This window comes from Salvia hispanica, chromosome 5, assembly GCF_029641045.1.
Source record: "Salvia hispanica isolate PSC_SH4W2 chromosome 5, Shi_PSC_v1, whole genome shotgun sequence".
Taxonomy (NCBI): Eukaryota; Viridiplantae; Streptophyta; class Magnoliopsida; order Lamiales; family Lamiaceae; genus Salvia; species Salvia hispanica.
Window position 1 is genome coordinate 18,679,470 of NC_142696.1, and position 27,844 is coordinate 18,707,313.

Here is a 27,844-nt window from a genome sequence, read left to right on the forward strand (position 1 = left end):
AGAGAAACTCGTTAAAACAAGTGGTATGAATGAAAACGACGTGCAAATATCAGTATATATAGAGGTTCGAAAATTAAAAAATAAAAAAAATACGCTAGCCGATCGGGAGCCTGCAATGGCGGCCAGCGGACCGGCTAGCGCCCCGCGAATCGGCGTGGGCTAGCCGATCGGCTCGCCGGCTGCAATGGTAGGCTAGCGGACCGGCTAGCGCCTGCGAATCGGCTAGCCGACCCGATAGCCTCCATTGCGGATGCTCTTATGGGACGAGGGAGTAGTACTCCGTATTATGAGAATTAGTCCTGGCTAATTTATGGTTAAATAAAAGCTATTTCCCCGAAAATGTTACTCCCTCCGTTTCTTCATAGTTGAGTCATTTTTCCATTTCGAGAAGTTTCTTCATAGTTGAGTCATTTCCATATATAGTACTCCCTCCGTTTCGCTATAGTTGAGGCGGAACTTTTGGGCACGAAGTTTTAGAAATGAATGTTGGGTGTGTTAAATAAATAGATAAAAAAGTAAGAGAGAGGAAAAGGTAGAGAGAATAAAGTAAAGTGAATAAAGTAGAGAGAATAAAGTAAGAGAGATTAAAGTAAGAAAGGGAAAAAAATTACCAAATATGGAAATGACTCAACTATGAAGAAACTTTCCGAAATGGTAAAATAACTCAACTATGACGAACCGGAGGGAGTAACTTTTTTCTATTTCTTACTTTACTCTCTCTTACTTTATTCACTTTATACTTTATTCTCTCAACTTTTTTCCTCTCTCTTACTTTTTTATCTATTTATTTAACACACCCAACATTCATTTCTAGGACTCCGTGCCGAAAAATTCTGCCTCAACTATGAAGAAACGGAGGAAGTATTTAGTTTTGCCATTTCGGTCTGTCCTTAAAATGTTATCTACTTGGCTTCTTTTTTTTATGGTTTTTTATAAGAGCATCCTCATCCGTGCTCTTAGCTAAGAGCACAGAGGTGGGCCCGGACCCTCTTTTACTCTTTGTCCTTAGCTAAGAGCACAACACCCACATCCGTGCTCTTAGCTAAGGACAAGCTCAAGGGTCCCACCATTCTATTATTCAATTTAAATACTCCAATTGTTAAAAACATTTCTATATTATAAAAATACATTAAAAAAATAAAAATTACATAATTAAAATCCTAAAAAATAAAAATTACATAATTAAAATACTAAAAAATAAAATACATAATTAAAATCCTAGAAAATAAAAAAATACATAATTAAAATCATACAAATTAAAAATTTTACACACGTGGAAGACTAGTCCTCTAACCCCAATTGCCTCTTGAGACCCCAGATCATTTGCTCAAGTGTTGCAAGTTGATCCGGAGTCATCTGAGACGTATCGTTCATATAGAGTTGACTCAAGATGGGTCACAACGTGTTGTTCGGGGGTGGAGGAGGCACAAATGGAGCGGGGGCGGTGGGGGCGGGGGGGGATGGAGTCGAGGCGCGACGGCGGGGGCGGGTGGCCGCCGCCTTCTTCCTTCCTTGCGGGCGGGAACTGCTCAGGCCAGCGTCGGGGCTACCCAAGTTAGCTCCGGCAAGCTGGGTAGCTACATCATCGGAGGCGCCGTCGGATAGGGCTACCGACCTGGACCGTTTGCTGGAGGAGCTGGAGGAGGATGCTACTATGCCGCCCCTATACTTCGGATGTAGGCGCCCCTCCTGCCAACAATCGAGGTACTTGAACGGTTTGAACTCCTCCCATTGGTAGGTCGCCAAGGCAGCAGTGATGATGTCAAGCTCGTTCGTGCCGCTCCCCGCCGACCGCTCTTCCTGGAGGTAAATCCCCTGGAACTTCCCGATGCATCGTTGCATCTGTAGACGCAATTGTGAACCATACTATCATTGCGATAGATGGTTCACGCCGGCGGGTTTCATTGTAGATGCGAGTGATGCGCCACCAATAAGTTTCCCCGGTTTGGTTCGTGCCGACGTCCGGATCTTCGGAGACTGCCAAGTAGGCTTTGAACATCGCCATCATCTCACCCGGAGTGTACGGGGTGCGGGTGCCACGAACAGGAGAAGTAGGAGTAGAGCTGCTGCTCCCTCCCGATCCGGGTTCGGGCGGGGGCGTTTAGGTCGTGCACCGGGTAAGGACGGTAGCCACCCGGAGCTTCCGAACCTTGGGTTTGAGGAGGGGCCGTAAATTGGGTTTCCGGACTATATCCGGCCTCGGAGTCGAACCAATCGTGGTTCCAACCACGATTGCCGGAGGGGTGATCGCCGGAGCCGGACATTGTGTAGTGTGGTGGGAATTTAGATGAGAGATTATGAGGAAAAAAGATGAGAGAATGTAGATGAATGATGATAGAGTAGATGAGAATGTGATTTTTTTTTTGTGTTGAAGTGGGGGTATTTATAGATGAAAATGTGAATTTTGGGAAAAAAAAATTGAAAAATAAATTAAAAGTGGGTAGAAAACGGATATAATTTTTTGGGCAGTGGGAAAATATTTTTTTTTATTTAAAAACATTTTTTTAAATAAATTTTGAATTTTTAAAAAATAAAAAAATAAAAAAACGAATTTGCCCATGGCTATGCCGTTGGCCAATCAGAGCGTGCCACGTAGGGCTGCTCAGCGGTACGGGCGGACGAACTCCAGTGGCGGACGGACAAGCTCTGTCCAGCGGCACGGACGGACGGACAGCTCTATGAGCACCGCTGCGAATGCTCTAATGGACTTTACGTTTCATTAACTCAATACACTTTCATTTTACAATATAAAATGCGGGACCTATTCACTGATGCACCGACAGCGAGTCAAACATGAATAATATTTACTGATGGAGGGAGTATTATTATGTTATTTAAACATTTAAAATTTTAATAATCATTTGTTAAAATTAAATTCATTAATATATATCTTTTGAATTTAAAATGATCACTTGTGTGATTCTTCTTCACAAAAATGCTGCAATTAGTATTTATTTTGCATTTTGGTGGTTAATTAAACCCCAACGGAATTGGGGATCATATCAATTTGGTGAAGAATTGAATTGAAGGTTCCTTGTATCTGGGTGTGGAGGGCCGAGGCAGTTTAGTGATGTTCTATGGCGCGGCGGCGTGGGACCCGTGGCTGATAGTGGCGCAAATTGTGTGCCTTCAATGTCTGTACTACCTCACTCTAGGGCTATGCCTATCGCTTCTCGTCGCTCCCCGCGTCGCCAAGATGAGCCTCGTCTATTTCTTCGATTTCGCCACTGTTACTGATTGGGGCGTTATCGCTTCCATTTTTCTCACCTCTATTGCCGGGTGGGTCCTACTTTTCCATTCTACTTTCATCATTTTATTGTTTGTTTCTCAAGTTTTCAAATTGAAGCTGGTGTAGAGAGAGGGAGGATGAATTTAGGAACAATATGAGTGAAAACATGCTGAGCATTAGTTTTTCAGGTTTTCACTATGATATAATGTTGTAAGTTTACATCACACTTGAACCATGTTTAAGAAGTTGAACAACAAAAAACATTGACCTACAACTGTGCAGGAAATACATGATTTATTGGAGTTACTACCTTGCAAATTTCCTGTGGTCTTGGACTCTATTTTAGCTATTACCTGAGGATAAAGTTTATTATTAGAACATAAATTCATAATCAACAAAGATACTATGCTTATTGAATCTTCTCCTGTGTATGCTACTAACGTATAGTATCATATTTGCAGCATAATGATTCCTTAATCAAAGATTTGGCTTCATATTATTCACTGATTTTCCTTCTAAACTATTACCTTCGTGTTAGATGTGAAATATTATAGACTCTGACTTGGGATTTCAGAATAATCTCATTCTAAACATCACTGTGATTTTCTATTGAAACAGAGCTGGAGTTTTGGTTTATTTAGTTGAGAGAACAAGGAAATGCTTGGATTTTTCCTCTACCCTTTACATCATACATCTTTTCATTTGCTTGTTGTATGGAGGTTGGCCCTCAACTATTACCTGGTGGGTCGTCAACATTACTGGCTTAGCAGTGATGGTACTGTTAGGTGAACATTTATGCAAGAAACGTGAGTTACGAGACATTCCAGTTGGAAGATACAGATCAAGTAAGCTTCTTCTCTTTGGATGGAGTCCTTTTTACTAAGCAGTAATTATATTTTGCCAGATTATGTTCAAATTGTATTTTAGGACCTCATCTGTCTTCCGCTTAAATTTGGTTCTTTGATGTATGTGTTTTGGTTTCACTCAAGTTCAATGCTATATGATTCTGAGCCGCTCCACCTCCACTGACATATTATGAACTATTGAAGATTTATAGAACAATTACAGCTGGTTGAGAAGTTGTTCTAGTATTAAATTTTCCATTTATTAGCCATGGGTTAGAACTAAAAATATGGTAGTCATCTAACAAATCTTAAGTAAATCAAACAGCAGGCTCAAACACAAACGATCAAAGTAGTAATAATAATAATAACTAAATCCTCAAATCCTGCAATTCTAACGCAGACTTCAGAACTTCCTCAGCCAGTTTTTTACTTTAATTCCTGACTAGCAGACCTGAACTTCAGCGCCTGTACATAGCATTATAGCTATTCTGACTTCTATTTGGACTGAGGTATCATGTTCTACCCAGTTCATTTCGTTGATATTATTAAAAAATCTAACTTATTTGCGCATTCAGAGGCTGTCATTTTTTTCTTGAAAGCAAAGGTTGAAAGTTCAGCGTATTAGTTTCAAATTATTAGGATAGAGACATTTTTTTATTGAAGTTAACAAACCTTTGCTTCTATACATCACACTGTATTCATGCCAGTGTCTTAAGATAATATGCAGTGCATTAAGGATGACTCTGTAAAAAAGCTTTTGCAATTTGCAAAGGGCTCAGGGCTCATCTCATTTGGATCATGGGATGTGGCTAAATGAATTTGAATTTCGCTCCCATCATTTCCATAATTAAAGAAGTACAATATCTGAAGATTTGAATTTCGCTTCCATCATTTTCAATTTTTCATAATTAAATGGTCCAGTGTATTGCATTAGTTTGATCCATCCATTTGACATTGCATGAGCATCTATGCATGGAAATTGCTGAGTTGATAACTTTAATGTGTATCCATTTTGTCTGAACACCCAAATTCATTGGGATTCAGATACATGTCTATCAATAGAAACATTTATTGGGTATTATTGTGATTCAACAGCCATTATTTTGACGCTGTTGCTAACTTGTTTCAATGTACACAGATGTCTGATTGCAACTAGATGCTGAACTCACGAAGGTGAGGGTACCGCGTGCGGCTTTTCATTAGACATCTTGCTAGCAAAATATTGTATGAAGACGGAGCCTTATGATGTCTGTCGTAATTCTTGCCCAGATTAAATGTAAATATAGAATTGATTTTGATTTTGGGATTTCAAGTTTTTAATTGATGTGAGATTTTTTACAGGAGTATTTGTCAAGGTTATGAATTTACACCTCTCTCTCTCTCTCTCTCACACACACACACACACACAGGGTCGCAAGAAATAAGCAGGATATGATGAGCTGTATATTCAGCGTGCCTCAAAATTACCATAACCAGACTACTCTTTACATACAAATAATACAAATGAACAACATCATTATGTATCCTCTCTTCCCATCAATCATCATACACTCCCTAAAATCAACCAAGTATGCAGCTTGAGCACGATCAAACACAACCCTCCAATCTCAAATAATGATGAATGTCGAAGCAAACCTGCGAATTTAGAAGCATATAGTTAACTACGAATTTACTTTCCTCGAGCTCACTTTCTTCCTTCGAGTACTTTTCTTTGTGGGAGCAGCAGCTTCGCTCGCCACTTCAACTTCTTGATCACTCACTGGAGTTTGTGACGAGCTGTTATTGCTTACAGTCAAGTCGCTCCCCACTTCGACTTCTTGATCTTTCACTGGAGTTTCTGATGAGCTGACTTTTTGCTGAGTCGAGTTACTTCCCACTACGAGTTCTTGATCATTTACCTGAGTTTTTGATGCACTGATTTCACTCCTTAGCCGTAGTATCTCTCCCTTGGCAGAAGCTAGTTCCTCTTCTAGCTTCTTGCTTCTGCTCTCTAAATTCTCCTTCTCCTTCCCAAGCCTCACAACCAGGTTTTGGGCGTCTTCCACGTTCTCTCGAGCCTCTTGAGCCACCTGCCTTTGCTCGTCAAGGGACTTGACAAGCGCGTCCTTTTCATTCTCAAGGCTTGAAACCCGAGAATTAGAAAGCTCCAAATCTCTTGACAGCAGTGATGATTCTTGTTTTATGTCATCAAGTGATTTAGCAGATGCTTCGAGATCCCTCTCGAGACTTTTCCGTGCTTCATTCTCTTTGGAAACTTGCCTCTCCAAATCCTTCAACTCCATTTTCAATGAGGACACAACATTCTTTTCTTCTTTCAGATTAGAAACCGCAGTTTCAGCTTTCTCATTGGCAGCTGCGAGTTCTTTATTTAAGCTGTCACATTTTTGCACTGCGGAGGCCAGCTCATTGGAGACTGTTTGAAGCTTGTTCTCTGATTCAGCTAGGAGCTCCCTAGCTGACTTCAACTCTCCGGCTAACGTTTCAGCACCTTGTTTTGCCTCATCAACATCCCTCTGTAGTGAATATCTAGTTTCACTCAACTCTGTCTCAACCTTGAAGAGCTTCGCCTCAAGCTCCGAAAACAAGTGCCTCGACTCATGCAACTGCTTTTCTAGGCCAGATGCTTCATCTCTCGATATCTCCAGAGTTTCCTGGGCAATTTTGAGTTCTTCTTCAAGATTCTTTATGATTTTCTGCTCACTGTTCAGACGCTCTTTTAAACTCTCCGTTTCATTCTTCAAATCAGAGATCAGCACTTGTTTATTGCTCACATCATCCAAAGCAACCTTCAGCTTGCCCTCAAGTTGTTCAAGAGCTTCTTCTTTTTCACTTAGAAGCTCGGCCTCTAGAGCTGCCTTCTTCTCAGAAGACGACTTGAACTCATTGTATTCCTTCAGAAGAGCATCGAGCTTTTTCCTAGACTCGTCCAACTCAACATGTGACGAAGATAAATCGGCATTCAGACCATCTAATGCTGTGTTTTTTGATTCCAACTCCTTTTCCTTCTCCAAAATCTCATCTTTCAGGTTTCGAATCTCTGAATTTAAACCGCTTATCTGATCCTGAGCTTGCTTATAAACAGAGCTCAGTTGTTCCAACTCTCTTTCTTTTTCGATAAGTTTAGAATTAACGCTGGCCAGATTTTCTTCCTTCTCCTTGACCTCTGAAGAGAGTAAGTTTATCTTATCCTGCAAGACAGCTAGGGACTCAAGTTTTTCCTTCAGCTGGTCTTGCAGTTCTCTTTTCTCGTTGCCTGCTTCACGGAGGCTGGCTTCAAGGCGCTCAGCCTCGTATCTCTTATCTTCAACCAACTTCTTTTCTCTTTGTAGATCCTTTCCAAGACCACTAATTGTACCATTTGCAACATCCAACTGATTAACTAAGGACTGCTTCTCCTCATTTGCTTCAGCGAGTGCCTTCTTTCGCGCTTCTTTCTCATTCAATATCTCAGACTCGAATGTCTTCTCCAGAGAAGCAATAGCAGCTGCCTTTTCCTTTAGTTTGACATTAAGCTGTGCACACAATGTAACAGTTAACAATAGCAATAAACCCCATGAAAATTAACATTCAACAAAAGGAACTACACATCTCTCTATGATACGAGAATTTGGGAAACTACCAGAGAAAGACCATGGATTATACAAGCAACAACCAAGAACCTGAGAGGCTTACAGATTCTATGTTTGCATCTGCAGCGGCCTTTTCCTTCTGTAGTGATGCATAGAGAGCAGCAAGGACACCTGATCCCAGAAATCCAAGTGCATTGAGAAGTGAAAGAAACGGGTTTGAAGACGCCTTTTTCTGCCCCGACTACAGAGCACAAGAGGCATGCAACTTAGCACAAAATGAAACTAGAGATATGCTAATCATTGTATACACTGTTCAGCATAAAACCAGACCTCTTCTTCTAGCTTCTGATCTACTTTCCTCGACTCGGATTCAACTGAAACAACCAGAACAGGGTCATAATCATTACAACAGCCCATAGAAGTATATATCTCCAAATTTGTTAACCATAAAAGAATCGTACTTCAATATAATATAATGAGAAGGAGACATAGTCATCTTCACAGAGTTTGGTGAAGGAGAACAAAGTTAGGTTGCGATATCTTAAGCCTAAGATATAATTTGTCTCGTAGAAACAGACCTTCAAACTGTAGATTAACCAAGAAAATGCAATCTAACTAAGGAAATGACCAACACAATTGAACAACAACGTAATCCCGTCAAGATTGCATATGAAGAAGATGAAAATGACAGTAACGTGACATGATGCATCTCGAATGTCTGATAATAGAGTAGCAAATGTCATTCCTAAACAAAAACCTTCTTCATCACCTTATAAAGAAATGCATCCCAAAAGAAACTAACTAAGATGCCCAAATGTGTGTGAGTTGCAACGCCTAGTGGTAGAGTGGTTAATGCCTACGGTCTCCGGTTCAAGTCCACCTAAATTTCCATTCACTACCCTATAAAAAAAGACCCAAATTATAGCAATATACCTAATTTCCATAGATGACCTCAAAATCATTCCAAATTTCGATTTTTTCTTAGCTGTGTTTTTTTCAGAATGCACCTTCATATACCACCAACAAGAATGCTGATATACATTAAAAACGACCCAATAACAAATTCAGATTAAACACAAATCACTACATTAAAAACATACAAACACTAAACATACAGCTTTAATTTGGCACGCACAATATAGAGGGGGAAAAAAAGTATAAAAAAAAATGTTCTTCAAATACAACACATTTTAAAATGGTATGAGTGAGTGGACCTGCAGCAGGCAGTCCTTGAACAGAATCGGCCCTCAAAGTAAGAAGGGGGATTGCAGCGAAACCCATGTAAAGAATCGCTCTCCGGTGGCGCAAGTTTTCATCTTTTGGATTTTGTTGCTGCAAACAAGCTACAGCAGCTGTCTTCTTTCGGCGAGAAGGCGCATTTCTTGGCAAGATTGGGGAAAGGGGTTTGGAGAAGATAGAATAGGAGACTAAAGAAACCATTTGATCGGCCAGTTGTTGATTGTTGAGTACCGAAGCTAGGATTTGTTTTTCTGGCTATCAATGGATGGTGTTAATTGTAAACACTTCATGTATGTTTGTCCTGCTCCATTTTCCTATCTGTTTCGATAGCATCTCAAATATGTTGCTCTTTCCGGAATTACCTAAATGCCCCTCATTGGTAAGTGGCTGTTTCAATTTTTCTATGTCAAAAATGCATCATTTTACTTTTGTTCTTCATTTAACATTCCAGTTTAGGAAGGTGATGTTTTCAATCAGCTCAAAACGACCATGTTTCCAACTATATTTATTACTCCATCAGTTCCTTAAATTTTGTCACATTTTTATCGGGCACAAATGATCAGAAATGTAATAAATTGTAAGTTGAAAAACTTAGTGGGATCGTGAGTCCTTTTTTAAATTTTAATTTTATAATAAAATATGAGTAAGAATGAGTCACATTTTAATTTTAATTTTAATTTGATTTTTTCCTCTTTTTCAAGGGATAGGTTTTCCGTCTTCTTTATTTAAGTCCTAGTATACTGGTGAGATCAGCCCACCCTAATATCAGTTTACAGTCCGGGAACCAGACAGAAGATCTGTGGTTTGGTACTGAAGATCTTCACGTGGAGAAGGCGCCAGCTATCTTCGATTCTTTGGAGAATCATCAAGGTAAAATAGCTAAACCGTAGAAAAGCATGTTTTAGGTTTTAATTAATTTAAAGCATGATTTATTTGAGTTATGAGCATGATACATGTGATAATTGCGCGAATAGAATTTGTCTAAATAATCTGCTAAATAGATCAGAATTATTATGTAATCGATTTATGTGAGCGCTTCCGCTGCCAACCCCTTCAATGCACAGGACATAATGATTTTCACTTAATGAATACAAATTCTAAATAAATCAACTGAAATAAAAACTAATACTCCCTCCGTTCCTGAAGATTTGTCACCTATTTTATTTCTCGTTCGTCCCTAAAAATTTGTCACCTTTCACCTTTAGTGAACCATACATTTCACTAACTCATTCACACTCACATTTTATTATAAAATTAATAGTATAAAAAGTAGGACTCACATGTCACCAACTTTTTTAACCCACTTTCTAATACATTTCTTAAAAACCCTTGCCGGATCAAATAGTAATAAATTATTAGGGACGGAGGGAGTATCATTATGTACACTTTAAAAAATATACTTCTCCCCTCTCACTCTAAGTGAAGCATTTCTCATTTAGCACAGAATTTTATACATATTTATTTTATGAGAGTGAGTAAAGTAAGACACGTGAATAAAATAGAAACAATTATATTTCCATTTTAGAAAATGTGTTAATTAGAATAGTACATATCCACTTTATATACTTACACTCCTTGGGGAGTGATCAATTGCTAACTCACTCTCTAGTGCTAACTGCAACTAATTTAAGATCATAGGATTTTAGAAATCTAGTGGTCTAAAATTTGCCACGTGTGATTTTCGTTTTTATTAATTTAATCGAAAAAGATAAAAAAAAACTACCAAATTAGGATTTTGGATGAAAAATGTCAATATAGTGTTTTGAAAATATCAACACAATGCTTTGAGAATGTCAGCACATTGCTTATGTCAACACACTGCTTTAAAATTAACATTCTACCTGTATTATATTTACATATTTTATATACTATGTTGACATTTGTTGCTGTATGAAAAAATTGAAAATTTTTGAATTTTTTTTCAAATTTTGACATCGGAATATATGCAAGTGAGATCACGTTGGAATTCTTATGAAAATATCTTTAATTTGATATATGTTGTGCGAAAAAATAATTTAAATTAAGAAAGTTATATGCGTTTTAAAGTTATGTGATATTTTTTGAAAGTTAGTTACAACTAATTTTTTGTAAATTGACCTTAATACCCTTATTGACGGATTTTGTTGATCGTATTGACATTCCGGGACTGATGATCTAGGCCCTTGATTTGAATATCTAAAGGATATTATTTAATTATAGTTAGCAATAAAGTATTAAGTTAACAATATAACACTGCTCTGCCCTCCTTATTAGATATATATAAAAAAGTGTTTCAAGAATTTAAAACTCCATTCATTCTAATTAAGTTGTGTCACTTCTTTCGTTTCATTAAATTCTTAATTTTTTTATTGATATAGTCAAACTTTAATAATAATAAAAAAAATCACATGCAGTTAATTCATTTTTGATATATTTTAAATTTATATAGTAATTTATGTAATTTTAATAAATATTTGAGCTATTATGGCCATAAATGTTTCGCTTTTGTGTTCATTGTTTATGTGTTTTTGTCACTTCATGAACAAAATCGGAGTTTTAATACTATGGGTGATTGAAGTTCAAGCTCAATTCACTATTTCTTTTTTACAATATTCATCAACTTAAAAAAAATTTGCAAAAATAAGATACATACAAATCTATAAACTAATTTAGTTTACATAAAAAAATATAGTCCACGAAATAGTAAAATTTGCATATTTGCTATATCTAATACCACCTCTGTCCCATAATAAGAGTCATATTTCACTTTTACCGATAAGTAAGTGTAACACTCGAAGTTTTTCCAATCCTTTTCAATTGTTCCCCAAAGAACATCAAATATTTAAGTCAATTCTCGCCATTGTTTCTTCGAGTCGATAGAAGGAAAATATTATACAAAATTGGGGCTGCGCAATTATTCTTTTTCAAGCCCAAATTTTTCATGCTGATGAAGCCCATTTTTTTTTAAAGTTAAATTAGTTATTTTTTCTTCACCAATCTGCAGCCCAAATAAACCCCTCTCAAATATATCATGTATCCACTTTTCTTTGTTACGTAAAATCTGGCCATGAAATCTCAACAAATAAACTAAATGCATATGTATAGGTTTCACCATCAGTCCACGTTCACACAATCATACACGATTTTTCACCCACTTTCATTCAAAGAGAAATCAAGAGATAGAGAGCTCCAATAGTAAAACTCAATCTCCCAAATCAGTTCTCACTGGACGACGGGGAATGGAGAGACGAAGACAAAAGCAGTGGGGCGCCGGCTCTGTGTTGGCAACAGCGACCACGGTGACGAAGATGGCCTCGACACGACAGTGGGAGTGTTCCACGGAGATGGAAGGGAAGGGTCGGCCACGCGGCGGTGCAGCCGAGACAGCCGGCTGTGGTGCCAATTTTGGACGTGAGATCGAGGGAGAGGAAATTGGGGTTTCATTGTGTAGAAGAAGAAGAGAGATGTGATCTTTGCTGTTAGAAATAGAGAGAGAGAGACAGATTTCTAGATTTGATTGGAGAAGAGAGATATTGATGTTGAGAATTTGAGAGAAAAGAGCTATGAGGAAGAGGTTGGCGCTTATCGAGATGATGCGGGGCTGGACAACGACGACTCCCGCTTCGATCAGCAAACTCGCAACTGGCAGACAGCAGCGGCATCGCGAAGGGAAGAAAGCAATGAGATGAAGGACGGGTGGAGAAAGAGAGCGAGGCGACGGCAGATCGAAGCTGGTCATCAGCGGTGATCGGTGATGGCGGGGTCGAGAGCGCAGCGGCTCTGTTACAGAGAAGAGAGAAAGATAGGGCAGTGACGGGGCAGCGAGAGTGGGGGCAGCGGTGTGCTCAACGGGACGGCGACGACGAAAACCGAGCTGGGGCAACGGAGACAGATGAGAGACCGACAGGAATGGGACTAATTTAATGGATTGCTGGAGCATCTAATTCATTGCTAAGCACCTGGAAATGGAGTGGGTGAGTTCTCTTTTAGACTTTTGAGCTCGTTTGATAAGAATATTTATTTTGTTAGTCTCAAGCAGCATGGCATTGAAATGAAGGGAAAGGGAATTAGTCTTAGGCCTAATTTATATTTAAAGTGTTGGTCTGGTGTAGTTTTGTTGGGCTAAGGATTATATATATATTGATGATCTAGTTTAGCTTTGGGGCAGCGAGCTTAGTTCTTGAAGTGAGTTGGGCAGGTTGTTTGATCGCTAGGCTGCTTAACGAAATTAATTAAATCTTTGTTTTAATTAAGATACGAGAGCTTTACAAATTATGCTAAGGATGAGTGAGGATAAAACGAACACCATGTAGGACGCATGCACTGTTTTAAATATGTTTTCCTTTTGCAAAGTCTAATTTTGGCATACTATGTTCTTTTGAAAAGGGTGAATTTTGTGCACGTCTTTTGAGGTCAGAACGGAAAGTTGTTTTGAGGAGATAGAACGAGGTGGAATTTCTTTTTAAATAAGGACTATGTCCTAAGTATGTTTATTTTTAAATGGTGCAAAATATGTTTGTCATGCCATATTTTTGTGTTGATGTGGGACCTATCTGAAGTGGCTTTTGCCATGTATGGTTAATCGAATTCGGGTCTGACTTGGGAGTGAGTCCCTACTCAGGCTGGTGTACACCCAGTAGATCGTGCGCTATCTATTTGAGTTGGCTGGTCTAGTGACTTGATATGCGGCCACATTCCTTGTCATGTAGTTCAGATATGGTATGGTGATGTTGATGATGTTAAGGTTGATGGTGATGATGATGTTGGTGAACTGTTTTAGTGACTCGGGCCCTTTCAAAGTCAAAACCCCGAGGTCACTCGTTAATGGCATGATAAACAATTTTTATAAAAATGTTTACGGCATGAGTCCACTGAGTGCATCAAGTACTCAGCCCTGCATTTGTTTTAAAAAAATGTGCAGGTTGAGTGGTGACGAGCGCGGTGGGTGTTGAGTACAGAAGTGAAGAAGATGTTTATCAAATGGTCGGAATATGTTGTGTCCTCATACATAGCATTATTCTACTCTCAAAATGCTTCCGCTGAGTTGTTGTCTTTCTTTTGAGTTCTTGTATTGTTAAGATAATATTCTTTTGAGTTGTTGATTGTCGAAATGGCACTCTGATTTTATTCGAGCTATTTCAATTATTTCGAGCTATGGTCGAGTTTCGTTGTTTTACCCTTTCTTTCCCGCTTCTTTATCCCTTCCCTAATCGCGATCCACCGTGTTTTTTATCCTTAGAAAATGCGGGCGTAACAGTAAGTCTCATATTTCACCAACTTATTTCGCTCACATATTATTATAAACCTAATATATATAATTGGAACTTACAGTGTACTAACTTATAATTCACTTCTTTATATTTCTTAAAAGTACATTTTATTAGCCTAAATATCCAGTAACATAGATGAAAAAATGTTTGAGATCTTTTTTGTAGTTTATTAATATATTTTTTTTTGTTCATTAACTATATTAACATGAGAATATATAAATGTGTATCATTTTTTATAATTTTTGTTTCCTAAATATTTCTACTTTGTTTTATTTCTTCTTTCATATTTATTCATTTTTCTTATCATTTTTTTTTGTTATTTAATTTTTCTTGTAAAGTTTTCCTAAATTAGTGTTAATAGCGTGGTTATTATTCAAGAATAACAGTTAGGTTTTTAATTTAATTTATTTATTAAAGTTAATACTGCATAGTAAGTATTAAAATAGCTCAAACAATGCAAAGGCCCAATTAGTTGCATTTTATTAAATATAATCCAAAAGTTCACTCTATTACTTCCTCATCCACTTCTCACATCGACCGAGAGGAACACTATAAAATCCATCACCTCTTTTCTTCCAGTCTACCGAGTAAAAACACTGCAAAAAAACCAGTCTCCTCCCTTCTTTCTTCTGGTCTCTTCTGGGCTTCCATTGTATCAATTCATTCGTCGAAAATGCACAAAAACTTATGTATAAAAAAATATCGGCACCTAATATTATAGGACTTTCAAAAAGTTAGATTTTTCTAAGAACTTTAAAATTGACAAATAATATCACGAACTTATCCTGAGTTTGTTATTTTCCACCAGCGAAAAAAATCCGGCTATATTAATAGATTGAAGGCCACATTTGGAGGGTGTGCTTCAAGAAAAACTATTCTCAAAGTTTGAAATCTTGAAACTCTCGAAATTGTTGTCGAGAAATTACAAAAAAAATCTGTATCATGATATTATTTGCCGAAATTTTTTTCATTAGAGAGAAATATCATACTCGGAATAAAATTCGTGATATTATTTATTAATTTTAAAGTTCAAGGGAAAAACTCAACTTTATAAAAGTTCTACGATATTATGATATTATGTACCTAACATACTTTTTATATTTGTATCCGATCGAGACTAAGTTTCCCTTTTATATTTGTATCCGATCGAGACTAAGTTTATCACTTATTATTTTTATTTATTTCGTATTGTTTAATGTTATCAAAAACTCATTTTAATCTCTTTTTAATGATTGTATATTTGTATGCCTACTGTTCAAGCTTAGTTGTCATTAAAGATCATATAGATATTCGAATAAAGAAAGAATTCAACCATATACCAAGCCGTTTAAGACCAGGTTAATTATTTATTTAGGTATTAATGTTGAGAGAATCGATATGGTGATGGACTAATTTTAAGAGAGCGTCTTTCTACCTTCAGTTTTTTCTTAATCTGTGAAATTCCCCCAATTCAATTTCACCAATCTTCTTCAATTCCAAAATCCACTCCGTCAAAATAAAATTGATACCAAAAATTACCTCTCTTCCAAAATTCTATCGTCTGTTTCCAAGTTCTTCCCGCATAATTTTTAATTTTATCACACTCAAAAAGGTAAGCTATCATTGAACCGTGTCTGTTCTTTGATGAAAAACAGAAGACGTATGTGCAGTCTTTCTCCTCTCTCTTTAATTTCTTTTTCATTCTCAACACTAACTATCGGAATTGGGGTAACAGAGAAGGTGGGAAGAAGAAATAAATTATTGTAAAAAAAAAAAATTCCTCCGTCCCAGATAATTTGGGACACTTTGATCCGGCACGGGTTTTTAGAAATGTGGAGTAATGGAAAGTGAGCTGAAAAAGTTGGTGGGACGTAGGTCCTACTTTTAAAGCATAGTTTTATAACAATAAAATGTGAGTAGAAATGAGTTAGTGGAATATGAGGTCCACTGTCAAAATTGGTAAAAGTGAAGTGGGACAAATTATGTGGGACGGACCGAAATAGAATACTGGATCGAATTATCTGGGACGGAGGGAGTACTAACTATCGGAATTTACAATGGAAAAAAACGAAGTTGGAGCGAAGAATAAGGGATCAATGGAGATGTGGAGCTGCACTTTGTTTAGTAGTGCTACTGTATAAGAATTGAGAGAATATGATGATGTTAGAGTTTCTTAATTGAAAAAATAAGACTAGTAAAAGGGAGTGGAACAATAGTTGATGGAGAGAATGTCAAAGTACGATTAGGATTCAATTTGATAATGGGAAGAGAGAGAGAGGATTTTGGAATTGAAGAAAAGTGTGAAATTAAATTGGGAGAATTCTTCGTCTGCATCCTTGTCTCTTATCCTTAATCGTCTCATATCTTTACTATTAATGGACTCCACTATACTTTTCACCCCATCTCTTAACTAAGAGACAACACCTGCATTTCTCCATCTCTTAACCATCTCATCCCTTAACTATTCATTCAATTTTATTTTTTACTTTTATTTTCAACAAATTCAATTAATATTTCATTGAAATATTAAATTAATACTAATAATTCATTAAATCATTAAAAACACGAAACAACATCCGAAAATACGAAAAATACATAATTGAAATCCTATGAAGTATTTTTAATTTTTGATTTTTATTACAATATTGAAAAATACAAAAATTAAAAATTACAATATTTTTATTTTATTTTTTTTATTTTTGAATTTTCTTGAATTTTTTAAAAAAAATTTAAAAAAAACATTTTCAAACAGATATAAACGACGCCCACTCGCGGGCGTCACGCACGAACCGGAGCACGCCAAGGCGCGTGGCGAGCTGTCTCGTGAGACGCCTCTCCGGGACGAGCCAAGCGACGAGATCAAGACCGCTAAGAGATGTGCTGCGGATGCCCTAAGAAAAAATTGAAGGCAGATTAAATTGGGAGAATTTCACATATTAAGAACAAACTGAAGGCAAAGAGGGAGGCGCTCTTTTATCGCTTAAATTAGTCCCTCAGCATATCAATTCTCGTAATGTTGATAAGTTTATATTTAGTTTTTTTTTTACAATATATATATTTAATTAAATTTTCTACTCTTATTATTTTATTGTGTTTCCTTGTATTATACGACCTTGTTTGATTTCTTTCATTCACAATTTGACTGATTATCCATCTACGTATTTGTTTGGCAATTTGGGTGCATAGGTACCATAATTTCAGCTTTATATATGGACTTTTTTTTACAGTATTTTTTTTAATATATCAGTTTCATAGTCTTATGTAGTGTTGTTGCTCGTGCTAGATGTAGAAGCAATTAACAATAAAAAATTGTGACTGGCGCAGGGATGTGAGTGTGATACTATTCCATTATATGGCAGAAGGTATCTCTCTCACTTCTAAGTTATATTTTTAAACATCTTCATCAGTATGTTTATTCGTATCGGTGTATTTCTTTACATAAATTGACTGACCTGTATTAAATGACAAATAAATAAAAATTAATTAATTAACTTACTGCAGTATATAACTTATGTAGATATCGTAAAAAATTGAGATATTCATGTAGAAAATGTCTTGAATATCCATTGAATTTAATTATTTATCATATATAACAAACATGAGTATAAATTTAAACTGTGGTACAAACATTGAGGCTGAATTATTTTCTGTCATGTTTTCACTGTAAATTTTTCTTGCTAAAGATTTCTTCAACTACTCACCTCTCTTTCCCTTCCATTGCTATGCGCAGTTATTGTCATCTTCATCTTTTTTCCTCCCATTTACTATGTGCAGTTTTATTATCACAGATTCCTGCAAAAAGCCTAGAAGATCTTGTATCTCAGCAATCTCTTAATGTTTTTGCATCATATATGTAAATCATAAATAATTGCAATAACAAAAGAAAACAGCAAAATAATAAATAATACTAAGTAAGATAAAACTGAAGCAAAGTAGGTACTACTAAAGAATGAGAAAATAAGTAGATTAGATAGGATTATAGGAATCACAAAAACCTAAACTTAGATAACAATTTTTTGAAGGGGGTCGTGTCGTTTCTTCTCTTCATTCATATTTGATAGGCCTTTAATCCCTGAAAATTATAAAATGTTCAGTGTAATTGCAATAAACAGGAAAATGGTTTAGAGAGAGAGAGAGAGAATGTCGATTAAGATGAATAATCATCAGTGGACTGGTATTTATAGATTAAATTCTACAGCTAAATTTGGCTTATTTATTTATTTTCCCACCTCTTTTGCAGTTTTTGGCTCCGAAAATCAATTTTACATCCTCTTAGAAACTCTACTTTTTGCTTCTTTTGAGACTCCATTTTGCAATCGGACTTATTGCTCTGATTGATTGATGAATTGATCCATGACACGATTATTTAAGAGGCAATTATGCACGATTATTTAGATGGCATCAAATATTGGTACAGCTACCTAAAAAACCGAGAAATAAGTAGAGAGATATTCATTGCACATATGTTTATAAAGGTTGATTGTATGAAATAAAGAATTTTAATCATGTGTTGATAACTGTTAATATATGAAACTAAAATTTTATAATATGCAACATTCCACATTTTATGAAGTTTGGCGGGACAAAATAGGCCCACAAAAACTGTGGCTTTATATATTGATAGATTCGTACCATTCAATCTTATCCACTTATTTTAAAATCTAAGGGTGTAAATTTGATATTAATTTTAGATTATAATGCTATAAATAATGAAAGATGACCATTATCATAAAACTATTATATATAATTAAAACTCATATTCTCATATTCTACTAAATTATTTAACTTATTTATCTTTACACTTTTAAAAAGTCGTATCTAGATCAAATAGTAGCAGAGATAATTCAATCTCATAGGAGTGATATAAATCTCTCTCTCTCCTATGGTTGGGCCCAAAATGGTGTGAAGGTGCCAAGTATAACGAGCGCATTCCCGGCGCATACTAGCAAAGGCCACTTCACAATACGTCCTCGGCCGATTCTACCAAAAAGATGCGTCTTTGTCCACTTTCTCTCTCCAACGCAACAAAATCCTTGACAAATTTCTCACTTCCCAACAATTCTTATGTAATTTAACTGGAATCCGGTCGTATTATATACCCCAACATTTCTCAATTTGGTTTTTCATTTATTATTCGTGTTCTCATTACCGGGCAAAAGCTTCAATCTTGAATGCACCTCAACAGCAGAAATTAAACAATTTTCAGGTAAGATTTTTTTATGGGTTCTTTCTTCATTTAATTGGCATTTCAATTCGTGGGATCATTTATTTAATTTTTTAGTAGATTTCTTGAATTTTGGTCTAACAAATTTGCCTTTGTTCTTGGATATTATTATTATGTACAGTATCTAGTTTCCTTCTCTTATAACCGATCTTTATACACTTTTGATTGCACTAGGTGAGTTTATTACAATTGGGAAAGTTGTATGATTTTGTCCCCAATCTGGAAATTCATTTTGGTGCTGTCTTTTTAGCAATGATCATAAGGATTTTGTGTGTGATTCGAGTTTTATAGAGGTAAATCTTGGGCTCTAGCTGGATTGTGTAATGAGTTTTGGCGATGAATGGCAATAATGATCGGACTTCAGTGTGCTTAGGCTGTATAAGATAATTTATTTTAGTGTGTTTGGAAATAATTTATTGTTTCCTTAAAATATCTGAATTTTCGTGTGTGTGTTTGTTTAGGTTCTTAGGAAAATTTGAGCGTTTCTTTTGCTGGATACTACAAGATAAGAGTTGTTAAACTTGGTGTTTTGAGCGTGATGGATGATGAAAATGATGTTCCTTACCGTTCCAATACTTACGCCGCAAACGTACAAAAGCTCCCTGTCGAAAATGCCAGCTATTCTCGAGATATTGGCAATTCGTACGGAGAAGATGATGACAACACTGATGATGGTGAGGAAGATGAGGAGAAGGCAGTGAACGATGTGGATGACGATGACGATGATGATGATGACGATGATGATGATGGAGGTAATGGTGTTCAAAGGATAAGTAACAATGATTATGAGTATGGAGATGAAGATGACAACAACGACGATGGAAATGGTGATCAGCAGCGCCACCCGAAGAAGAGGAAGCTGAAGAATCTGATCTCAAGCTATGAGTTTGCCCCTCGACTGCCGGCTCCTCCTCCTCCTGCCACTCCATCGGCTCCGAAGCCGTCGTACGGGGGGCGCAATCCGCTCACTGATTGGACCGAGCACGAGACGTTGGTCTTACTGGACGCTTGGGGAGATAGATTTCTCAAGCATGGGAGGAAGAGCCTGCGTGGCGAGGAGTGGCAAGAAGTTGCGGAGAAGGTATCACTGGGATCGAAAATAGAAAGAACCGACACTCAGTGTCGAAATCGTCTGGATACGTTGAAGAAAAAGTACAAAAAAGAGAAGATGAAGTTTGGGGATTCCGGGAGTGAATGGGTGTATTTCAAGAAGATTGATGCACTACTATCGTCATCGCAAGTGCAGCAAGGCGGTCTTTCATGTGGGATCGACTCGGGGGAGTACGTATTCATGAACCCTAAAGTTTATCTGAATCGATCGAATGGATTGGATGAGATGAGGGACAGCCCGGGAAACTCAAGCGAGGGCGAGGAAGATGAGTCCGAGGGCCTCCCTCCCAAGAAGACGATGGGGACTGGTAATATTCGAAGCAGTGCAGCTCCCTACAAGATGTTAGCCGATTCTTTCGAGAAATTCAGTGAAATATACGAAAGGATCGAGGATAGTAAGAGGCAGCAGATGGTAGAGCTAGAGAAGATGAGGATGGATTTGCACAGAGATTTGGAGATGCAGAAAAGAGAGATTTTAGAGAGAGGCCATGCCGAGATAGCTAAGATCCGACAAGGAGAGGATGAAGACAACGCTGAGAATATCAGTGGTTGATGTGCTTGTCTTGTCTCTCTCTTGATTATCATTTGGACAAGTTGCAGCAGTGTTTGTGTAATAAAACTTAGGTTGTGAAACTAATTATGTTATGTAGGTATATGGTGGATCATTAGTTTATGAAGATGCATCTTCTTCATCGTTATACTTGCTTGTCTTTCACTTTGGTTTGCACATATCAAGGATCACATAAAAGAGGGTTTTTGCATTATTCATTATCACTTTAAAACCTTGTTAGCTTCCATGTCAAATTTGAATTTCAGAATCAAATCTCAGCATCACATAGATTCTTCTTGTTTGTCTCTTTATGTATGAATATTCAACTTCAGCAAAATCACACCATTGATCAAACCCAAAATTCATTATCAAAATAAGGCAAAATCTGCATACACAAAAAGACAATTTGAAATTCGAACTCACCATTATCTTGGGGTGATTGTCGTTTCCAATGATCGAAAATGAAATGATGGACAGTCACTAGGTTGTCTGTTATAAACCCTTTCTCAAAAACAGGATTATAAAGAACCACCTATAAATAAAATATCATCGGTCACCTGCCGAAACATGTGGAGAAACGATCGCATCATCAAACATTTGATAGTGATCATAAGTCCCAAATCCAGGTTCTGCTAGTCGTACAAAAGGACTCGAGTATGCTGCAACTTAATATAGGTATAACTGCCATCACACATTTTAAGAACCCTCTGGTTTGTCCGTCTCCATGGGCTCTGCAGCGTCTGGTGGCACTTCTTGTCCAGCCCCTGCTTCCGTGTTTTGGCCAGGGCTGGAACCAGCCCCTTGAGGTTGAGACTCGCTGCCTTGGGATGGAGCTGGAGAGGTTGGCTCAGGAGTGGCTGGTTTTGCTGGCTTTGGCTTTGGCTTCGTCATTATAGGTCGGCAAAACCTGTGAGAAAATTGGGGTCTTATCAGATGCTTGATTTTAGGGCTGCCAAATCAAGGAAAATCAAAAGTCTTGCAGTTTGTAGGCGAAAAATTTACCGTGCTACTAGCAAACATGCATGCATATGATGAACAAGAAAAGGCAAATGCAATACGGTCCAGACTTTGAAATACTAGGAAACGAAAGGATGGAGTTCTAAGGAATTTTTTCCAGTACCTATCAAGGGCTTCAGCCTTTTTCTTCACGTCCGCAGACAGTAAAACTGGGTTGGCGTGTTTTGGAAGTGAGTCTTGTTGCTGTTTTTTCTCTCTCAACCAAGCTTCAGCTCCCACACATTCATTCAAAACCTGACAGTTCATAACATTTCGTGAGAATTCTGTAATATGCTGCGTGTGAGCACATATGGCACATAATACATACCTTTTGCTTCTCCACTACATCAATATGGTCAAACTTGGGATCAGTGGACACTGCAGCCTCCCTGTAACTATTGATGCAATAAGCAATTTGCTCAATCACAGATCCCCTCTCCGTGTGCTCCTTGTAGCGCTCCTCTATGGGATCACCTTGCTGCAGGGTTTTGGACAACTAGTTAACAAACCGTCTGGTAAAGTAAGAAGAAAACAACAAACGTGACGTAACGAGTTTCCATTTTTTACCTTCTTGAGCTCCTCCAGCTTGGCAACATATACACCTTTGGTTTCATCTTCACCGTCCTCATATAACCAATCTTCTACCCCCTGGAGTCTAGCAATCAATTGCTCTCGCTCTGACTCCGTTACAAAATCATGATACTTATCATGAAGCTGCAGAGACATAAAAACATTTCAGATAAATAATTAAGGTGACTTGCAGTAACAAGATCATCAGGACCTTGTACGTACTTTATTCCTCATATCATAAACATAAGACTCGACAGCATTCTTCTTGTCTTTAGTTTCCTCCATGACACGATCCTGCAAAGCCATCTCGAATTCCTTCTCCACGGCTTTTTGCACATCTGGAGCAGAAAGAGCTCCAAATACAACTTCTGACACTGGCACAGTTTTCTTGTTAACCTTCTTTTTCGGAGCCTCCACCTGATGAGCATTAATACAGTGATATTACTAGTAGTCCAAGACAAATACAAGCACCAAAAGAGAAGGCATTGCAGGAAAAGGAAATGAACCAGGAACATTGTAAACATAATCTTTGCAATATTAAGAACATGTTATACATACATTAAATCAACTGGAATGAAAATCTACTAGTTTGGAAGCCTGCAAAAGAGCTAGTATTCTATACCACATAGGATATTAATTACTGGACTTGCATGTAACCCCCATAAATAGAACATGAGAAACAAGACAAAGGTAAAGAAATAAGATTTAGAGAACAGATAAGTGGAACACCAAGACAAAGAACAAGAAACGGACATTCCAAAGTCATTAGTAGGGTAAATACTCTACAGAAAGATAGAAGTAAAAATTTATAGGAATCTATGCATATAAAAAAAACATATTTCAATATAAGCATGCAAGTTACCTTGACATCTGTTTCCATCTGAACAGGCTTATCTCCTGACTCTGGCACACCATTTTCAGCTGCAGGAACTTCAGTTGTTGAGTCCTGCATATTTACATCAGCAGAACTTGGTGGAGCAGGGTCAGCAGGAAGCTCATCAGTCTCCATCTTAGCTGGCTCTTTGTCAGACTCTTTAACAACTGGAACCTCTACTTCCTCTTCTTCAAGTAGCTGTTTCAAGACCGTCATGTTTTTTTAGGAAAGTAAATTTTTACGAATAATATTGTATATAACTCACAAAGAAACAACTCCCCAAGCTAGATACATAGATGGTTCAGTCCTCTGCCATTAAGTTCTAGCACCCCGCTACAATATCCTTTATTACCAAAAGAAATACTAACATTTTTGCAATTTTTCCTGTTCTTTGGGTCTATGTTTTATCCCCACAAGATCAAGTCATTCTCTAATATTGATAAGCATATAAGCTAGGGACCCCTAACTTAAACCAAAACCGGTACTCCCGCCTATGTGACATTCCACACTTTCATGTGGAACTGGCGTGGGATTTGTATCAATCCTTCCCCTTTCAAACTGGAACGCCGAGTGGCAAACCCAAATACAAGGCCCACCCTTCATTTGCTGCCCCTTAGGCCCACACCTTCAGTGGCAATGTGGCGTGCACCCATTTGGTCACACCTTCAGGTAGCCCCTTTCCATAGGCATCTAGATCCATGTTAGCCACACTTTTATGTCGAACCGATATGAGATTCATATCATATAGACTAAACCATCTTCATTAAACAAAAAAAATCTGATTAACCTAACATATGTTTTTCCATCTTCTATATGTTAGCTTTTGACAAAAGTCAAAGGTCCCGAAAAATCCGTCTCATTATATTCATCCAAGGATGAATGGAGTATTCTACCTCCATTACTATATTACTAATAAGGAAGCAATCCAAAATGTTAAGCATGTGGAAGAATACAATTTTACACATGAAATATTCACGGAGAAACATATTTGAGTTACAATGTCTGTAGTAACCCCACACATTAAGTAAGATAGTTGCAATCCAACAATCTCCTAAGGTAAGAAATTATTATTCATTATCCTATCAAAGATAACAAACTACAACTATAACGCTGACAACGAAAACTAAGACTATCCATTACCAGAGCTATTATAAGCATTTAAAATTGGCATTAAAGGCACCAATGATGAGAAGACTTTTTAAGCTCACTCTTTGAGTGTTCCCCGAAAAAAAACTGGAGTATTACTCAGCAATTAGGATGAGAATCTATCGTGAGAGCCAAGAGCTTACCGTTGCCGATTCGACAGACACAACACCATGAAGATTAAGACGCACTTTGACTTTCAATTTTGCCTTCTCACCATTTGCGGACTGAAAAGGCCCAATCTGCAATCAATGTGTCAAAACAAAAGGAAAATAGATGTTGAGTAAGTGACAGGGCTACACACGGTATTGATTGACGGATTAAAACAAATATACAACGCAAACTTACTGTATAATGGCTGATCTTTGCTGGAGCTTGCAACTCACTGACATCAGAATATTGTACATCTAATGTGAAGGTCTCAGACCTATAGAAAGTCAAAGCTTTCACGCTAGGAATTGGGTTGCCCTTTGGGAATACAATGTTGCTCTGCAGATTATCACCACCTGCTCCGCTTTGTGTATCTCCAGCAGGAGCTTTCCATGTCAGAGCAATGGGGAAAGGGAAGCTCTCGTTGACCTGCACATGAAAACTATATTTCAGCCTTTCTGTCCCAGCCTATGGTAGGAGACTGTTTCAGAGGTATAGTGTTTTGACGACAAAGCACTACATGAAAGTAGAAGATATGGCTTTTGAACCAAGTAATTTATACGCCAACCAATAACTTTTATATTGAGCCATATGCAGTGGTTGCAGTTATAAAAATAAGAAGGCATAACTGTGAATACATTAATAGACAAAGCCAAGATAGGAATGAAAATGCACCTGGAATTCCCGAACTTTGAATGTAGGACTAAGAATAGCACATTGTAATGCACAGCCTTTCGCAACACATTCACTTGCATTCATTGTACGCCTGGGCTCCATCCCAAAGAATTCAGTCAAAATCTTAATCATAGCAGGGACTCGAGAGCCTGATCCCACAACTTCAACTGAGTGTATATTCTGAATAGTCAGTCCAGCATCTGCTAGAGCCTTCTCCAGCGGCTTCTTCACACGCTCCAAAACTGAGGTGCTAATTTGTTCAAACTCCTCTCTCTTAATAAATCCTCTTACATCTTTATCATCCATCAAGCATTCAATGTTCAGAGGTGCTTCAGGGTTAGCACTGAGAACCTTCTTCAACTTTTCACAACCAGCACGGAGCCTTAGACAAGCCTTTGCATTCTGATACACATCAATCTTATATTCATCCTTGAATTTCGCAGCAAAATGCTGGAAAAGAGCTTCATCAAAATCTCTTCCACCCAGTGAACGATCAAAAGAGTGAGCCAAAATTTTTAGCTGACCTTTCTTGAATGCAGCAATACAAACTTGCAAACTTGCATGCCCCGCATCAACAAAAGCAACGTTCATTGGTTCATTTTCTGGTAGATCAGTCTTATATATACCATAAGCCAGAGCAGTAGCAGTAGTCTCGTGAATAAGACGAAGAGGGTTTAAACCAGCAATTTTGGCCGCATCAATCACAGCCCTCCTCTGTAGATCAGTGAAATAAGCAGGTATTCCAATGCAACAATCTACAACCGCTGCTCCATTCAAGTTCTTTTCTGCAATGCTCTTCAAATTGGAAAACAGCATTCCCAATACCTGAGTAGGCGTAAACGCCTTATTTTCTCCCAAATACCGAGCATGTATTAAGGGATAACCATCAGGCCCTTCAGTCACCGAGAAAGGCAATGACTTTAGATCACGCTGCAGCTCCGGATCAGAAAACTGGCGTCCAATCAGCCTCTTTATTTGAGATATTGTATTTTTTGGATTCATCAAACTTGATGCGGCTCCTGCTGTCCCTAGGAAACGCTGTTTGTCTCCAAAGCATACAAGAGAAGGAGTTTCCCGCTTCGATTCATCATTAAGCACTACATCAATACCTCTTTGCCTTGCAACAGCAACAACACAGCTCTCATTTCCAAAATCAAAACCAACCACACTCATGTTTGCTTGGTGGTTAAGATTTGTAACACGGTCACTTGACCACAAACTATGAGTTCACAACCTACGGAACAAATATCCAAACAAATTCAGCCACCAATCACTCGGCAAACTTAGACACACTTGGAAAATATTGTAGAGGTTTAAGCAAAAGCATAGACCTAGCTGAATTACCACAGAAAATCACATTACACTCAACCACTCTACTTAAACTCTTAGTCGCAGAGGACAAATTACATCTAGAGCGCAAAATAAACAACAAAAGTAACCTAGCTTAAGCTTCAAGAGCTCTAGAGATCCTCCAATTCCACCCAAATAGGCTAGTACTTGAGAAAGAAGACCGAATTCAGCGAAATTTAATAAGGCAAAGATTCAACGCATCGAAGTAGGAAATTAAGGACACGAAACAATAGAGAAAAAAACAAGCGATCAGATCTAAAAAGGATGAAAAACGAATATTAGTAGCAGAGGTTCGAAAGTAGCAATACCTGCAGGCAGATCAAGCGCGCTCCGATGGAGAGATTCTAGAACTTTCTCCAAATACAGTGGATGGTCGGGGCAGCTAGGAACCTCTAGAGTTATTTGCTTGAGAAGCTGTAGAGAGATGGGGGTTTTATGAGAGAGAGAGAGAGAGAAGGTTATGTGGGGGAATTTTGAGTTCGAATTTATTGGTGGAAAATAAAGAAAAAGTGAAGCTTTTTTTCTCTTGGTACTTGTTGTGTCTTCTAGAAAGATCTCTCTTCATTTTACATTTGGGCTCTTTAGTTGGGTTGGGCTGACTGGACCTTTTGGTTTTGTGGTCGTCATTTTTGGGCTTAGGTCCACTCGGGGGAATATATTTCCTTCGATTCACACTCTGATAGCCTCAACATGACAAATGATTCAATAGCAGTTTGGCACCAAAAGTTGCGCGCACTTTTGATTTGTCGACGCACAAATTCCGGCCTGCCTCTAGCCACCACACCCTACATCAAACAATTAATTGGGTTAACGGTTAGGTTTGGTATACTGAAAAACATGTTTTGAGCAAGTCTCGCGCGAACAGAATTTTGCTTGTATACGAAAAACTCTACAATCCATTTTTAACCCGATTCAGTATTATTCGAATAGTTTCACACGAATAGAATCAGTATATTATTACATTGAGTTTGTTTGTGCATTTATAAGATGTTTTATAAACATTTAAATGTATAAGAAGCAAACAAAGTCTAAGTCTTTTGCTTAGTAGACCGGTTGTGGGCGTCGTCCACTTTAAGGTAACACGGTCAGATC

At 37.7% G+C, this 27,844-nt stretch overlaps 4 protein-coding genes across 5 annotated transcripts; 2 read left to right on the plus strand and 2 right to left on the minus strand.

Moving 5' to 3' along the window:
• The first annotated feature begins 2,934 nt into the window (after positions 1-2,934).
• LOC125188420 (uncharacterized) lies at positions 2,935-5,414 on the plus strand. Its single transcript, XM_048085250.2, has 3 exons — positions 2,935-3,279; positions 3,848-4,074; positions 5,213-5,414. The coding sequence occupies exons 1-3, from the start codon at positions 3,071-3,073 to the stop codon at positions 5,218-5,220; spliced, it is 444 nt and encodes a 147-aa protein (XP_047941207.1). The 5' UTR covers positions 2,935-3,070; the 3' UTR covers positions 5,221-5,414.
• Positions 5,415-5,495: 81 nt separating this feature from the next.
• Positions 5,496-9,195, minus strand: LOC125188419 (uncharacterized). 2 transcript variants are annotated; one of them, XM_048085249.2, is made up of 4 exons: positions 8,858-9,195; positions 7,974-8,017; positions 7,747-7,875; positions 5,496-7,586 (listed from the first exon to the last, which is right to left on the minus strand). In XM_048085249.2, exons 1-4 carry the CDS (start codon positions 9,081-9,083, stop codon positions 5,736-5,738), a joined length of 2,250 nt encoding a protein of 749 aa, XP_047941206.1. In that variant the 5' UTR covers positions 9,084-9,195; the 3' UTR covers positions 5,496-5,735. The 2 variants fall into 2 exon arrangements, with proteins under 2 accessions (XP_047941206.1, XP_047941204.1); XM_048085247.2 differs by having other exon boundaries at positions 7,747-7,884.
• Positions 9,196-18,998: 9,803 nt separating this feature from the next.
• On the plus strand, positions 18,999-21,142 carry LOC125190500 (uncharacterized). Its single transcript, XM_048087822.2, has 2 exons — positions 18,999-19,316; positions 19,796-21,142. The coding sequence occupies exon 2, from the start codon at positions 19,873-19,875 to the stop codon at positions 20,995-20,997; it is 1,125 nt and encodes a 374-aa protein (XP_047943779.1). The 5' UTR covers positions 18,999-19,316; positions 19,796-19,872; the 3' UTR covers positions 20,998-21,142.
• A 197-nt stretch (positions 21,143-21,339) lies between these two features.
• Positions 21,340-27,222, minus strand: LOC125190499 (heat shock 70 kDa protein 14-like). The gene is made up of 10 exons (XM_048087821.2): positions 27,061-27,222; positions 25,403-26,636; positions 24,926-25,156; positions 24,724-24,819; positions 23,423-23,632; positions 22,783-22,977; positions 22,558-22,704; positions 22,319-22,468; positions 22,115-22,245; positions 21,340-21,901 (listed from the first exon to the last, which is right to left on the minus strand). Exons 2-10 carry the CDS (start codon positions 26,573-26,575, stop codon positions 21,691-21,693), a joined length of 2,544 nt encoding a protein of 847 aa, XP_047943778.1. The 5' UTR covers positions 26,576-26,636; positions 27,061-27,222; the 3' UTR covers positions 21,340-21,690.
• Between the last annotated feature and the right edge of the window lie 622 nt (positions 27,223-27,844).